The sequence below is a fragment of the Artibeus jamaicensis genome, unplaced genomic scaffold, assembly GCF_021234435.1.
Source record: "Artibeus jamaicensis isolate MK-2021 breed Jamaican fruit bat unplaced genomic scaffold, CSHL_Jam_final contig_588, whole genome shotgun sequence".
NCBI lineage: Eukaryota > Metazoa > Chordata > Mammalia > Chiroptera > Phyllostomidae > Artibeus > Artibeus jamaicensis.
In genome coordinates this window covers 1,071,550-1,087,688 of record NW_026521895.1, presented here as the reverse complement: position 1 = coordinate 1,087,688, position 16,139 = coordinate 1,071,550, and the positions used below count along the sequence as shown (strand labels likewise).

At 38.5% G+C, this 16,139-nt stretch overlaps 1 protein-coding gene and 1 non-coding gene across 2 annotated transcripts in view; one reads left to right on the top strand and one right to left on the bottom strand.

The window, feature by feature from the left end:
* The window catches only part of NPAS3 (neuronal PAS domain protein 3), an 843,234-nt gene that overhangs the window by 269,573 nt on the left and 557,522 nt on the right, over positions 1-16,139 (top strand). Inside the window, exon 3 of the mRNA XM_053670519.1 lies at positions 1,118-1,362. Within this exon, the coding sequence (XP_053526494.1) occupies positions 1,118-1,362 (245 nt within the window). The remainder of the gene's footprint in view (positions 1-1,117; positions 1,363-16,139) is intronic.
* LOC119061168 (U6 spliceosomal RNA) lies at positions 3,445-3,551 on the bottom strand. The gene has a single exon (XR_005084730.1). It is a non-coding gene; the product is annotated as a U6 spliceosomal RNA (small nuclear RNA).

The following is a 16,139-nucleotide window of genomic DNA, read 5'->3' as shown; positions in this document are numbered from 1 at the left end:
CTGTTTCATGTTATTATAATGGTAAACCAGAATGCTAGTTTCAAAGATTTAAAATGCCTGCAGAGTTCAGTAAAATGGATACTTACAAATGATCTTAATAGTACCTGGAAACTGTAAATATTACCCAATTACCTATCATCAGTGTCTGACTTTGAATTTGTCAGACACAAAATAGAGCAACTCAGAGTAGGTGGACTTTTTCTGTCAGATCCTCACAGGCAACTTCAGTTGTGCCCAATTCTGCCCTCAGCAGTGTGAGCAAACTTCAAACAGGAGTGCACATGAATAGTTAAAGAAAAATGCTGGATTCCACCTGTTGCCTCTTCTGTGAAGTAATATGTCTATAATGTTTATAAATTTTAATAACCCACAGAGTTTTATCTTTCAACATTAAATTTATATTATCTTAAAGTTTGACTTTTCTGGGCAATGTATTTTATCCCCTAGAATTCTAGAGACTCTATCCATTCATTAGTGTATGTCCATGGATAAAAGTATGAAAGTATACTCTTATCAACTAATTACCAGCAGGCGTATAAAGTCACATTGAAATCTTCATCTTTAATAGGATGTTTTCTTTATCTGACTGAAGGTCTTGATCATTACCGAGGGCTGGAAGCACCATTGTCTTATTTGTTGATTCTGTGAATTGTGTTTGTATTTACTGTTTTTTCCTGAGGTAATACTTGAAATAAAAAATTTTAAATGTGTCCTTTTGGTGGCTTAAGATCCCAGCAGGGTCTTAAGATTTAGCTTGAGAACAGATATGTAGATATAAGCCCAATATTTTAATAAACTGGTTATAGCTGAAAACATCAAGCGTCTTATGTCTTAGAAAGAATGATGTATGTTAATGCATGGTAAATCAGGGGAAAAAATCCTAATAAGCACACTACATAATACTTGTTGCACTTGAGTTCACGGCATGTAAGTCCACAGGTAGAATTTGTGGTTTTAGTGGACATTGTCTGTAACTCATTTTACCATGGCCCCTGGAATTTTGAAGAAGATTTTGGTAGCTTTTTTCTGGGAAAAGAGGAAATAAAAATAAAACAGTTTCTATCTGATGAGAGAATCATATGTTCTAAACAACACTTTTTCACCTCTTTGATTGCAGTTTACAAGCATTGAGAAAAGAGAAATCCCGAGATGCTGCTCGCTCCCGTCGGGGCAAAGAAAATTTTGAGTTCTATGAATTGGCCAAGTTGTTGCCTCTTCCTGCAGCTATCACAAGCCAGCTTGACAAGGCATCTATCATTCGACTTACCATTAGCTATCTGAAAATGAGGGACTTTGCTAACCAGGGAGACCCTCCGTGGAACTTGCGAATGGAAGGCCCTCCACCAAACACATCAGTAAAAGGTAAGTTTTAAGCCTCTGTTCAATGTGGAAGATGATGGCCTGCAGGTGTCTTTAAAATGAAATGTTTACCGTCATCCTTTCTTCTTTTCCTGCATATCAAATCCTTTAAAGGGATACAAATGTGGAAGTCTGAACTCTGCATGAGAAAGACACCATGTGAAGGTGAAATGGACCTCTTCTATTTTCTGTTTTCATTTTTTAAAAATCTGTCAGCCTAAATATTCTATCACGTATAAGATTTCAGAGAAATGAGAGTGAAATGACTTACATTAAAGTGCTTCATGGGTTTAATTTAAGTTATGCTAATACATGCAAATTTTTATTGATGGGTGGAGTATGAGAATATTTGCTAAAGGGTAGAAATAATATTTTCAGTCTTTAGTAACCAAAGAAAGGAAGGAAACAGAGTCCAGTTGTAGCAGGCATTTTGAGCAGTGATTTTATTGACTGATAAAAAAATTGATCTATGTATTAATGTTCCAAATATCTATACATATGGCCTAGAAGCTGTAAGTATAAGCATGTATATGTCCTCCATACCCATGGTGCAGTTAGCCTCAAGTTATTTTAAAATTTTAGGCCTTTTTCACTCTGATAATTAAGGGAGGTATTTCCCTGCATTATTCCTATAACTCCTAATAATTTATGGCACTTCTAGCATTTTAATATAAATGCATATGTTTAACAATGAATATGTGATATTGATCATTGATTTCTTAACTTGAAGGGTGTGTTATTCAAAGCATAGGACTTTAGGTGTCTGCTGGTGTCCTTTGCCCTACCCTTGTATCTAGACCCTTGATGAGTGTAGAACAGGACTGGACATTCGGCAGAATTTCAGGCAACGTCTGCTCTGGGAGGAGCTAAGTTTTTCAGTTATGTGATTTTTACCTTGACAGCTGCCTTTGGAGAAGGGCCCATATTTTTGGCTGTTCCAGGAAAGGGTACTAGTGGGGAGCTGTAAACCTTACAGGATTCAAATTAAAATGAGAAGTCAAAAGCAGTTACTGTTTAAGATCTGTGCCCAGAGGTGTGATCACGTATGAGTATGTGCGTGTGTCAACAAGTTCGTATCTTGCCTATTGCTACTTAGGGTTTGTGTTTTTTATGCTTACGAGAGAAAGAAAATTAGAATTTAAATTGCAAGAAGTTATTTTCCTCTAGAGCAGGGGTTGGCAAACATTCTCTGTAAAGGGCCATATAGTAAATATTTTAGACTTTGGGGCTAATTCAATTCTGCCATTGTAGTGAGAAATCAGCCATAGACAATATGTTGAACAGGGTGTGGATGAGTCCTAATAAAACCGTGCTTACAAAGCAGGCAGCTGCCACTGGATTTGGCCCTCAAGACTCTGGCTCTAGAGTATAAGACTGACATTCTCAGGTTGAGAAGAACTCACAGTCAGGCAGCTTTTAAGGGCAAGATGTGAGTTTAAGGCAGCAGGGCACAAGCAAAACAAGGCATATTTCTGCTATCCTTTTATAGCCTGTCCACCCTTAAGAGTGTAGATGTCAACTTGGTCATTCACTAGTCCTTGTCCCAGAGGCTGGTATAGTAGGGAATTTTCCCAGGCTAAAGATGTGAATATAATCCTAGTAAATATTTATTATACACATAAGAGCTTATTCAATAGGCCATCTTCATATTTATTCCAAATCTTGCAAGATGGAAGGGAACGATAAGTGCAAAAGGTTATAAATCACACAATGTGCAAAATGTTATTAAATTTTAAATATATTGCTTGAGGGACAGACTGGACTTGTATTATGTTGTTTAGGATGATCATCTTTTATTTTCATTTTTCTTTGAATGAGTTTGCATTTTATAGGCTTTTCTTGGTAGTAGTGGCTACTAAAGTAGAAAAATCTAATGGTTCCCTTGTCTGTCCATTCTTCTTTTACTCTTAGAATCATGGCCTTTTAGAAATACAGAATTATAGATCATATAGAACCAGGCCTTTGTTTTACAGGTGAGGGAAATGATGTAGAAAGAGTGTACAGTTAAGTGCCCGTAGACCTAACACTGGAATCCTGTTTGTTTGTTTGTTTGTTTGTTTTGATTTTCTTTGTTTGCTTTTGCCCTCTGTCTAGGGCTCCTTCTCGAATTTGCATGTCAGCCTTGCGCAGGCGCCATGCTAATCTTCTCTGTATTGTTCCAATTTTAGTATATGTGCTGCCGAAGTGAGCACTAGTGCTCTATCATATCATAGTCATTGCTAAAGATGATACTTGATTTGTATCACCGTCATCAAACATTCCAGGTGAGACTTCTCTCAGTTTTGGAGTGTGACTGATAATTCATTTCTACTTTGTGGCTTCTGGTCAACTCAACTCCATCACTACTCATCATGGTAAAGGTGGAAAGAAGAAACTATGGTCTCTGCTCTCATGGGTTTCAGTCTGTGGAAGGCCATGGTGATGTCAGTGAGAAAAACAAGGAGCTCGGATGAATGTTTAGGAGCCTGGAAGGAGATTTCCGTTTCTACATGTTTGCTCCCACTATTAGTAACCTGAGTACAGGCTAAAACTGAAGCTGAGAGCAAAGTGACTCTATTCTGTTTATCCTGATTCTTGAAAGTTGCTAGGAATACAATGGGCACTTCCTGTGAACTAACTCTGCTGCACAGTGTATGTATATTTTATTGCTTCACTCTGGTTCTTTAATGCAAACCTGCTACTCATACTGATCAAACATTCATGAAACAACAATACCCAGGAAATTTGTTTTAATTTATTAAGGTCTTCTACGTTGTGCCCTTGAAGAAGTTCATGTGGATAAACAAGCTTATATAAATAGCCTGTAGCTTCATGCGAAGCACAGTTCATAATCCAACAATAAGGTGATAGACATTGTGCTTTGTGCTTCCCCAAGTCCTCTCTTGAATAAACCTAAAGGCATTTGGAAATTTATATGAAAAGTACTTATACATTGTAGGCAATATTTTAAAAAATGTGATGAGTTGTTCACCTTAATAATTACACTTCAAAGCTTAAGTTTAAATTTGTCTCCTATAACTATATAGAAATTTAATCATTTTAATTTACTGCCTCAGAAAAAGTCCTTTACTCTGCCCTGTGTTTAATCACATTTTTTTTCTTAAAAGTCTATAAAGGTTGATGAGTTTGTTTTGTGATGCCCATTGTGTATAGATTATTTACAAGGTGTGCTTGCAGAAAGAACACTGGGGTGACAGCATGTAATATGTCCTGAGTCAATTACTTCATGGAAATGATATGTTAAGCCATCGGAAGGTAACAGATAATTTTTTCCATTATTTTAGAAATATCTGTATTGTTATAATACAGATCAAATATACAATGAATATAATGCATTATTCAGGAAATGACCAGCCATTCTTGGCAGTGTTTCAGCTAAATAACTGATGATTGTAACCTTTAAAGAAATCTCATTGTGGTGACTGTTGGTAAATCACTTCTCCATTCATAGTGATCTCTATTTAGAGGCTATCTGGAAACCATTATATCTTTTATTAATCTTAAAAGCAATAGCTGCTGATTTGACATTTGCTAAAACTAGATAAATTTTCTGTCTTTCTAATATCACAGACTTCAGTCAATTTTGGGAGTCTATCTGTGGCAACTCTATTAATCCAGGAATATTTACTACTGTAAGCATACATTTTATTTTAATTTAAACATTGCAGCTTTTAAATAATTGCTTGTGTGTGACAGGCAACAGCGCTAAAATACTGTCTGTAAAATACAAGACCGTTTTAGCCTTTGGAAGGAAACAGTTGAAAAATATGCAAGACAGTTGGTAATTAAAATTGACTAAACACAGGGAAGAACATTTACTACTTTCATAGAATTTCTCTTCACTGTTTCAGGCATGTATTCTGAATTAACAGATTTTTCTGCAGGTCTTTATTTAAGCAACACATGATCTCTCTTTAGCCAAAGACCAGACCATTCCTAAAGCAATGATTTTTCGTGGATTCTTTTAAAATAGTCTTGTAGGGTAAGTGAGTACAGGACACCCTTCAGAGTAACATTGAATCACTTTAATGGTTGTCCCCAAAATTTAAAAAGCATTTTATAAAATGATTCTGTTTCCACAGAAGGTGGAGATTCCAAAACTGTCTGAGCGGTAGGTCCTCTTGGTCTAAGCAGCTCAAAGGTCTTCCAGTGTCTGCTCTGGCATTTTACTGTGTGCTTTTGTCTGCCAAGTGGCATTCCTGTTTGAGGGCAGGTGTTGTCTTCCTTATCATTAAAAAGCCATGTGACATGAAAGTTCTTAGGAGCAGGGCATGGCATGTCCACCAGCCTGTGGTACTCTTTTTTCTTTTTACCCAGGCAAATGGTAGACCCAGACTGAAGTGAATCCCTGGGTTCTGGACAGAAGCTCCCTGTAGTGCTGCAAGAGCAGGAGAAAAGGTAGAGACTTGGTTCTTGATTGGATCCTGTTCTTATCTCCATCACCGTCACTAGACTGACGGCTTGACTCCCTGCTCTTGTCTTTAGTTCCATTCGCCTCAATCCAGAGTCAGTGGTGGCACCAAATGGGGATGGAACCATCCAAAATCTGAGCTGCCAATGTTCATCCCTGTTTGCTTTTGTAGCAAGAGCCAGATTTTACAAGTGTATGGACCTATTATGTGATATAATTGCCTTTTCATAGGTATGCTTTCAAGAAGGCTTTCTAGTTACATGCTATTATCCTTTTATATCTTTCTAGTAAAGTTATGATTTTGAATGAAGTGTATTTAAGAACTAACCTTTCACTTCTATTTTACATTGTTTGAACAAACATATGTATAGTGCCGCACTTCCCTGGGACCATCATTTCTGACACCGCGCAGGAAGGGCTTTCTGACGAATGTGGGTCTGAAGTTTGGCAGAGTAAGTGTCTGAGACACTAATTCTGTGAAGTTTCACCTTTTATCAGGAAAAGCTTTGATATCTACAAAGGGAGTCCATAGACCACCTTCAGCATGAAGAGTACTAGAAAGCATTGCTGGTTTCATGCCACCTGCCACTGCCAAAAAGTTTCACAGGTCACTACTGTTTTCAGTGCATCTGTCACTGTCGAGCATCCAGACTTACCCTCAGCTCCAAACACTGACTCAAGGAAAGGACTCCTGTGGGAGTGATGACTGAGCACATGTGAATACTCAGGTGTGCTAGCCAGCCACTGCCAGGGCAGCAAGTGGTTGCCACACCTCAGTAGCGTGCTCCTCAGGTAGCTGGAGTGCGCCTGTGTGCTGGCAGGTGTAGACTGGGACAAGCAGGGCAGTTGTATTTGTTGCCACAGCTCTGGCTGAGCTTGACTCCTTGCTGAGAGCTTAGCTCAGGTCTCCCCCCTGTCAAGGGGCAGCACATATTTGGGAAAAACTGTTTTTGTGGTGATGCCAGAGGTGAAGAGGGGTGCGCAAAAATATATTTAAAAAAGATATCAAATGTAATTTAATTTACTGCTGTAAGTATTGAATGCCATTTGGTTTTAAAATCTTTCTCCTTCTCCCTCTCAGCACTCACACAATGGCACATTTCACCCAAATCTCAGAGTTTGCTGTACTTGGATTCAGTAGATGGGATCCAGGAATGTACTGCCCTTTGTGACCCTCTCTGTTATGGAAAATGGGGAACTTTGACATAATTGTAGTTATCAGGGTGGATCACGCCTCCACACCCAATGTATACCTTCCTTCAAAGCTCTTTCCTTTTGGACATTTACTATTCTCCCACCGTTGCCCCCAGGCCTTTGGGTGGACTGCTGAGAAGAAGACCATACTGTTCCCTCTGGAGGGTAAGCTGCTCAGTTCCTCTTCCTGTCTTTTTGGAACCATGGGATGTTCTTACCGGCTGCCATGGCCCATGGCTGCTTTGTTGCCATTGCACTGCGTCGCCAGCCCCGTGCTCTGGTAGAGCCAGTGTCCTACCTGTGGGGCTTAGTGAATGCCATCACTCAAATGGCGATGACCTTCAAGTGGCCCTTTGGTGGGTCCAAGGAGATCAGTGGCTTTTCTGTGATGTCCCTCTTATATAAAGATACCTTCAGAAACCAATCGGCCTTCGAGGAAAGCACATGATACCTATTCAGGGATTTTTATGTGGAAAATTTAGAAATAGGGACAAATGTGTGCCTATGTACCCTTCCGCGTCCTATGTCAGGATTCATCAGTTTTCTCCACCGTCATCTTCCTTTCTTCTGGCAGCACTAGACACAAACCCACAATTTGTGCTTTTGTCTGTGCTGTCCTCTGCCCTTTTCCTTCTTTTCGGTTTACTGAACTCTTATTCATCTTTTAAAAACCAGCTCAGATGTCATTGTCTTATGTAGATTTTCTCTTCTTCCCAAAAATGTTAGGCATTTCTCTCTATAGGTTACTGATAAGTCTCATGTTGCTTCACTCTCAGTTCATAATTACTTTCTTTATACTCCCATCTCTATACTTAGTCTGTGGGCCATTGGAGGGAACAATTTGAGTCATGTCCTGCATGTTTATGTTTCTATGTGCAGTACCCAGAAAAATAAGTATTTAACTGTGTTTTTAAGTTGAATTGTATAGAATTGGGTCGTAATTTGGGGTTGCCATTATCAGAGCTGATGCTGATGCTGTTGCTGGTGAGAGCTAAGGGTGGGTCTAAGTCATAGGCTAGGAAGAAGAAAGAGTAAGAATAAAAGGAAGGAGAATGATGGGGATAGTGTGAAACCACTGGAAAAATAAAGTGCGTGGATTAAGAGCTAGGAGAAATTGTAACAGCCCTATTCCCACCCCCAGGATGAGCTCCCAGTCCTGCTCGGCAGTGGTCTCCCCCTCCCACCATGTTTCTCTCATGTAATATACAGGCTGAGGAACCGGAAGTTAAAGGCAAGAGTCTCAAGAAATCCATAACGGTCTTGGGTATATAAATTCAATTCCATTCAACAAATATCTGAGTACTTAACCTTAGTAAATCTTGTGAGTCCTCTGCTGAATATAGTGGAGGGATATACAAAGGGTAAAAGGCATCATTTTGGCCTTGGAGGTATTTACCATTCATTGAGAAATAAATGAATGGTAAAGAAAAAAGGGAATAATGGAAGATGAGAGATTTGGATAAAATTAAATATACCTGTGACCTGGCTTATAATGCCCTCTCTGGACCTCAGTTTCCTCATTTGGATTTTCTTTTTGTCAATGATTCTGGTCTGGAGGGTTGCTTACTTTCTAATTCAAACCCCAATTCTAAGAAGGGATTTTTTCAGTTATTGTCTCAAATTAGCCTTTCCTGGGACTGTTGGTTTCTTGAAGCTTTTTATTAATAATGTCAAAAGCCACATGTTCTAGTTCTTCATAATCTATGATAATTTTCATTTTTCTTCTCTTTTATTTAATGACCCTTTACAGAAAAGTTATCATGTGTCCCTTGTGGTATGGGTTTGAAACGTATGATATAGTGCCTTCTTTTAAAAACTTTTACCTGTTGGTTATCAAGATTTCTATATATGCAATCATAAAAGAGAGGAAAATAAGACACCACACAATAAAGTTTTAAATTAAAAAGTTAAGTGCCAAATACTCATATATGTTATAGACAAAATTTAAATTTAGAACTTTATGTATTTCTCTTGCTCTTGACAAATTTTAGGGAATGTACTTACATTCTGTATCACATCCAACTTATTTAAGAAGTCTACTAGTTCTTGATAATGTAATATTTTAGTCATGACATTCTGTGGCATTGCATTATACCACATGTACTCACTTATTTAGGACTTTCGAGTTTATATGCTCTGTTCTTTAGGGCTAGAATTCTTTAACTTGCATCAGTTAGTCCTATCACTTCTTGCAAAGCATAATATATAGTTTCGGCACTCTGCAGATGACAATATTTCATAGGCGTAGCAAAGTAGGAGTCACCTCTGACTGCTTCATATGATTGAAATTGCACTGTGGCTTTAATTTTCAGAAACAGCTTTCTGGATACTGTGCGTAAGGTCTTAGCTGTGCCTTAATAAACACGTGGCGACCTCCAACTGTAAAACTACTGTGGCTTTGCATACTGATTTGGCTGCAACTTTTCACATCCTTTCTGGGTACACAGTATGTCTGTGGACGTCAGAGCCTGGGCAGGAAAAGAAGGCTGACAGTTTTCAGTGTAAAGACCTTACAGATCACGTGTTTCAATCCCCTTGCTATCCTGTTGAGAAAAATGATGCAAAGAAAATTTTAGTGACGCAAGGCCAGTCCATAACCAACTTGGGACTGGGATTTAGGCTTTTGGGTCCCAGTTCAGCATGTTTCCCCCATAATAAAGACCTTTCTACGCTGGCCATGTGTCCTCCGCTGTTCCTCGCTCATCCCTTTCCATTTACATTTCATATAAGCATATGTGTTTACATATGGCCCATGTATAGACCAGATCTTTTTAGATCAAAGGTTACCATTCTGTCCCAATTCAGGAAATATTTTTAGGCTATTCAAAGGTTAAGCTCTTATAATTCAAGGAAAATAATTTTTTTTACAAAAAGGTCTTAAATGTGAACATTAGGGAAAGCTGAGTATTATAGGAACTCTCTGTACTAAATTTGCAACCATCCGATAAATCTAAAATTATTCCAAAATAAGGCTATTTTTGAAAAAGCACTATAATTTACTCTAATGACATAAACATGAGAAAAATAAACCTCTGCCCAACTGGAAACTTGTTCTGTCCCAGTTGCCTGCATTTCCAGCTGGTCAGTGTTGAGTCCTCACAGGCCCAGTCTTCTCTGGGGCTTCAGTGTTTAAGAAATGGGATTAACCGACAATTACAATGTCACTCAGGATATGGAAGAAAGAAAATTGATGAAACTGTCTACATAGAGTTTTCTTAAAAACTGTATGAATGACCCATTTCTATCAATAATGAAGTGAGTGCAGGTGCAGATGCTGGTGTTCTTCCTCCTTTCTTCATTAAAAGGTACGACTGCTGCTCTGTTGTCTAGTCTTCTGACCCTGGTCAAAGATTGCCTGAAAGGGAAAGTTAGTCCAGGCAAAAACTAGATACGGAGCAGAACAGGGGTCAGTGAGCTTTTTCTGAAACAATCGGAAAGTAAATAATTTAACCTGAGTGGGCCATTTAGTCTCTGTTGCAACTACTCAGCTCTGTTGCTATAGTGCAAAGCATCCATGGACAATTCGTAACGGAATATAACTGTATTTCAACAAAACTTTATTTGTAGATGCCTAAATCTAATTATGACATGTCATGAAATATTCTTATGAGTCATTTTTAACTATTTACAAAATCTTAGCTACGGGTTGTACAGAAGCAGGTGGTAGACAGGATTTGACCTATAGGTGGTAGTTTGCCAACCTCTGTAAAGAGCATTAGAACCGTAAGGGCTCAGGTCCTTTTTTAGAACCCATTGTATTAAGAAACATCCTACAGTTGTAACAAGATGAATCTTGTGGTTATTTTAAAGGTACAATAATAACAGTGAATGGCTGGTCAAGATTTTTTAATTTTTATTTATATTACAGAGATCAATTTTATTTTTAAGTATATTTAATTGAGGGCTTGGGTCCAAAGCCCTCAATCCACTGGTATAGCTCTGAACCAAAGGTCACTGGTTCATGGCCAGTCAAGGCACATGCCTGGGTTGCAGGCCAGGTCCCCAGTGGGGGACATGCAAGAAGCAACCACACGTTGATGTTTCTCTCCCTGTCTTTCTCCTTCCCTTCCCCTTTCTCTAAAAAGAAATAAATAAAATATTTTTACAGTATATTTTATTGATTATGCTATTACAGTTTTCCCATTTTTCCCTTTTATACCCCCTCTGCCCTGTACCACCCCATCCTCCAGCATCCCCCCAACCCTTAACTCATGTCCAGGGGTTGCACATACAAGTTCTTTGGCTTCTCTGTTTCTTATACCATTCTTGACCTCTCCCTGTCTATTTTATGCCTACCCCTACTTCTTATTCCCTGTACCTGCCCCCACCACATCTCCCCCACTCCCTCCCTGCTGAAACATGTCAGCAGGGAGGGAGTGCTCCATGTGATCTCCATTTCTCCGGTCTGTTCCTGTTCTAGTTGTTTGCTTAGTTTTTGTTTTTGTTTTTCAGGTTCAGTTTTTGATAGTTGTGAGTTTGTTGTCATTTTACTGTTTATAGTTTTCTATCTTCTTCTATTTCTTAGATAAGTCCTTCTTGAAATTTCATATAATAATGGCTTGGTGATAATGAACTCCCTTAACTTGACCTTATCTGGGAAGCACTTTCTCTGTCCTCCTATTCTAAATGATAGCTTTGCTAGATGGAGTAATCTTGAAGTTAGGTCCTTGCCTTTTATGACTTGGAATACTTCTGTATAGCCCCTTCTTGTCTGTAAGGTTTCTTTTGAGAAATCAAGCTGACAGTCTTAGAGGAACTCCTTTGTAGGTAACTCTCTCCTTTCCTCTTTCTGCATTTTAAGATTCTCTCTTTATCTTTAATCTTGGTGACTTAATGATGGTGTGCCTTAGTGTGTTTCTCCTTGGGTCCAATTTCTTTGGGACTCTCTGAGCTTCCTGGACTTCCTGGAAGTCTATTTCCTTCACCAGATTGGGGAAATTTTCCTTCATTATTTGTTCAAATAAGTTTTTAGTTTCTTACTCTTGTTCTTCTCCTTCTGGCACCCCTATGATTTGGACTTTAGAGAGCTTAAAGTTGTCCCATAGGTTTCTCGAACTCTCCTTGTTTTTTTGAATTCTTGTATTTTCATTCTGTTCCAGCTGGATGTTTATTTCTTCCTTTTGTTTTAAATTGTTGATTTGCGTTCCAGTTTCCTTCCCTTCATTGTTGGTTCCCTGTATATTCTTCATTATTTCACTTTGAGTAGCCTTCATTTCTTCCTTCAGTTTGCAACCAAGCTCAACCATTTCTGTGAGCACCCTGATTACCAGTGTTTTGAACTCTGCATCAGATAGGTTATCTATCTCCTCATTGCTTAGCTCTTTTCCTGGAGTTTTGATCTGTTTTTTTTTTTTTATTTGGGCCATATTTCTTTGTTTCAGTGTACCTGTTATGTCGTAAGGGGCAGAGCCTTAGGTATTTGCCAAGGCAGGGCAACCCTCTATGCTGCATTGTGGCACCGTTTGTGGGTGAGGGGTCAGAGAAGGAATAATGCTGCTTGTTGGCTCTCTTTTTGACAGAGCAGCTAGAGCAGAGAGCTTCTCGCTCTGCTCTAGCCCGCTTTCTAGTGAACTTTCCTGTGAGACTGGGAGTTTCTCCCACTGTGGCTACCCCTACATCACCTCTATTTGACAGCCAGCTTTAAGTCGAGTTTCCTGCTCAGCCAGCCCCTCCTCACCAGCATGGTCTGCTGCCTTGCCATGCGTCCTCTTTGCTTGGCTGCCCATCTCCAGTCTCTGCCCCTCCTACCAGTCTAGGTGTATGTTTCTTTAACTTCTTGGTTGTCTGAGTTCTGTGCAGTTTGATTTTCTGGTACTTCTGGTCGTTTATTGTTTTTAAATTGGTTGTTATCCTTCTTTTGGTTGCACAAGGAAGCAAAGTTTTTCTACCTATGCCTCCATCTTGGCCAGAACCCTTTTTAAAAAAATCACCTTTAGAGCTGTGTGCTCATATAATCTATTTTCTATAATGATCAGCCTAACTAAATTGTGTGCCAGCCAGGCATGTGGTGTTGCATGTTTTACTAAGTTTCCATGGATTTGTATTATTTTCTACTTTGTATGTACTGCCAAAAATCAAGTATAAAGTCATAAGAAGTTATTGGCACAGTCTGGCTTATTGTTTTTTGACTGCTTTCTCAATTTAATTTAGCAAATGATCCAAACTAGTGCAATTCCAATAGTCTTCTTGAGATTCAGGATCCTAAGGAAAAAAATGTATGATTCAAGCTTTGTCTATACAGGACTATTGTTTGGTTATTTTGACTTATTAAGAAAGTGGTCAGTTTAATTAAATAATTGCTTTATTTTTTGAAATAATTTGTTAATTGTCTTCCTGATTCAACTGGTGGTTTAAGGCATGATATGGCTGTAACCATCACAAAATAATCATTAGGAAAAAGATGCGAGGTTTGCCTATGAAGAATCTAATGTTATAACCAACATTGTAATGACTAGAGTAGTAAAGCCGAACTAGTCATTTTCAGGTAGAAATAAACATATCTCCACAACCATTTGTACATAAAGTAAAGACATATGGCTATATTATACAATACCATTTTAATTTTCACAACATACCAGACTAAACTTGTTGAAAAAGGAACAAATCCCAGCATGAAGATGTCCCGGCTGTGGTCTTCTGTCACTGCCCAGGGAGGTCTGCCAGTCACCAGGTGATGAGTACTAAGAGGCTGGAGAAAAACTCAAATTCACGAGTTCATAGTGATAAGTTCACAAAGCACTACAGAGACTTGAAGTTTTTTTCAGAAATGTTTTGTAATTAAAGCCAATCACTCACATATAATTTTACAGTTTGGGAAATAAGGCTGTGTTGAATATCAGCACTGATGATGGAAACAGACTGTGTACACAGTTTGGGTTTTATATAAATAGTTTAAAATATTGGCTTTCTTCTATAAAAATAGATGAATAGTATCCAGGTTTTCACAAGAATCTTAGCATAAAAGCAAAATTGCTCTCATTTTCCATTTTGGAAAGAGACGTGAAGATTGCATCACAAAGTGCACTGCCTTTTAGAGAGCAATGAAAGAAACAGGGATGCAGGTGCAGGTCAGCCGCACTTTGGACACACTCAGGGACCTGAGTGAGGTGGGGCAGTGATGCCTTCGTAACTGACACCCACCCGGTGTCCTCTTCATTGTGTCTCCTATGGGTACTGGGGTCCTGAATGGAAGAGAAATCTGTATCGAGTTGTTCAGTCTATACTATTTTGTGATTTATACCTGGTAGGCCATCAGATCAAACATTCTTCTTGTGAGCCACTAAATTCTTGGCTATGTGAACATCTGCTCTTGGAAAAGTTAAATACTCCATTTACTGAGATTACAGAAGGAGTCTTTTTTTTTTCAGGAAGTTCTAACAAATCATAATAAAGGTACAGTCCATGTAAAGAAGGCCAAGGAAGACAGAAAATGTATGATGCAATGGAAGCTCATCCTCCCAGTCATTTTCACTGTCTCTGGAGTCCCTTGTCAGTGGCAAGGTGTTGGCCAGTGAAGGTAGACACTCCTGAGATCAGCTCTTTGTGACTGTGTACAAGGAACACCTCTTTGGTCTTGGTTTTCTCTCTAGGAAAAAAAGGTAGAAATGTTGCTTTGAGGCCCAGGAATCCTGCTGGTCTTACACTGCAGTATGCCTAGATTCTATTGGAGGTTGAGGATTACACTGGAACTACCGAAGGCAGGTTAGAGTTCCCTGGTTATGATATCTAGCACATTAGAGGTAAATTGTTTTTTTGTTTGTTTGTTTATTTTCCTGGAAAGATATCTTTCCAAATGATGTTAATCAGAAGGAAGACATATTCAACATGTAGTATTCATTTGGAAATACACTTTGGGATTCTAAAAGTCTTAGCTTGTATTATATGACAGTAGAGGAATTTTAGAGTGTTTCTTAAATGGCACAGGTAATTTGGGAATTGTAAGGCGACTTAATGTTATTTTACTACTTACTATAATGAGATATAAAAGTTGATTATACACACTATTAATATGTATTTCATAGAGATGATAAGAAGACAAAGTGTTCTTCAAATAGGCTGTATATGAAATGAAAGGCCAGTTTATTGAAACAGTGGGTATAGTTGACATTTCCCTCCTCAGAATGTTGGCTTTATGCATATAATCTTAGAGTAGCTTTTAGGATAACAATTGTTTTTATCATTAGAGAACAGGAATGGGTCATATTTCTTTTTTTTACTGTACTTACCTATTTATGCTCTTAAGTATTTAAGTGTTTATTACATTGCAAGACTCCATGCTAGGCTCTAGGGCGAGTGCAAATAGGAAAAGAAACTGTCCCCTCTAGGAGTTTGTAATCTAGTGGGAATGACGTCCATGCTCAGATGATAATAAGGTACAATATTATTTATGTTAAAAAGGTTCTGAGGACTGTCGGGGGGGAATGGGAGGGAGGTGGGGAGACGGGGCGGGGGGGCTGGGATGGGAGAAACTGACAAAAAAAACTGTACTTGAAAAATAACTAAATAAATTTTTAAAAAATTTAAAAAAAGGGTCTAAGCAAAGTAACGTGTGATCACAGACGATGATTAATGGTGAATAGGGAGACCAAGAAGGTAGCCCAACACTGAACCTTCCAGATGAATAGGGTTTTAAATTGCACAATTTTTCATAGGTGAGCATAGACAATTTATATAAGGCAATTTTAAAATATCATCTTTTATTATTTTCTAAGAAAATTATTTTTTCTGTTTTTCAAGTGATTATTTTTTTTCAAGTCTTTATTTTACATGTTCATTGGTGTCAGGTAATCTATTACGCATAAATATAGTAAAGGCTGTAAACATGGTGATATTTAATGAGAACTGTGGTCCCTCAAATGTTAAAAAAGCGTATGAAGGTTATTTTCTTTTTTTTTTTTTTACTTTTTTTTTTCTCTCCCCCCCCCCCCCCGCCTGGTCTCCCCCCTCCCTCCCATTCCCCCCACCAGTCCTCATCTCTGTGTCTTTCATACTTGTTCCTCAAAATCCCTCCCCCTTTTTCCCCTTAAGTTCCCTTCCCTCTCCCCTCTGGTCGCTGCCCACTTGTTCTCTATTTCAGCGTCTTTGTTTTTATTCTGTTTGCTTGTTTGTTTTATTCTTTAGCTTCCTGTCAAAGGTGAGATCATATGGTATTTGTTGAAGGTTATTTCTTTCAAAA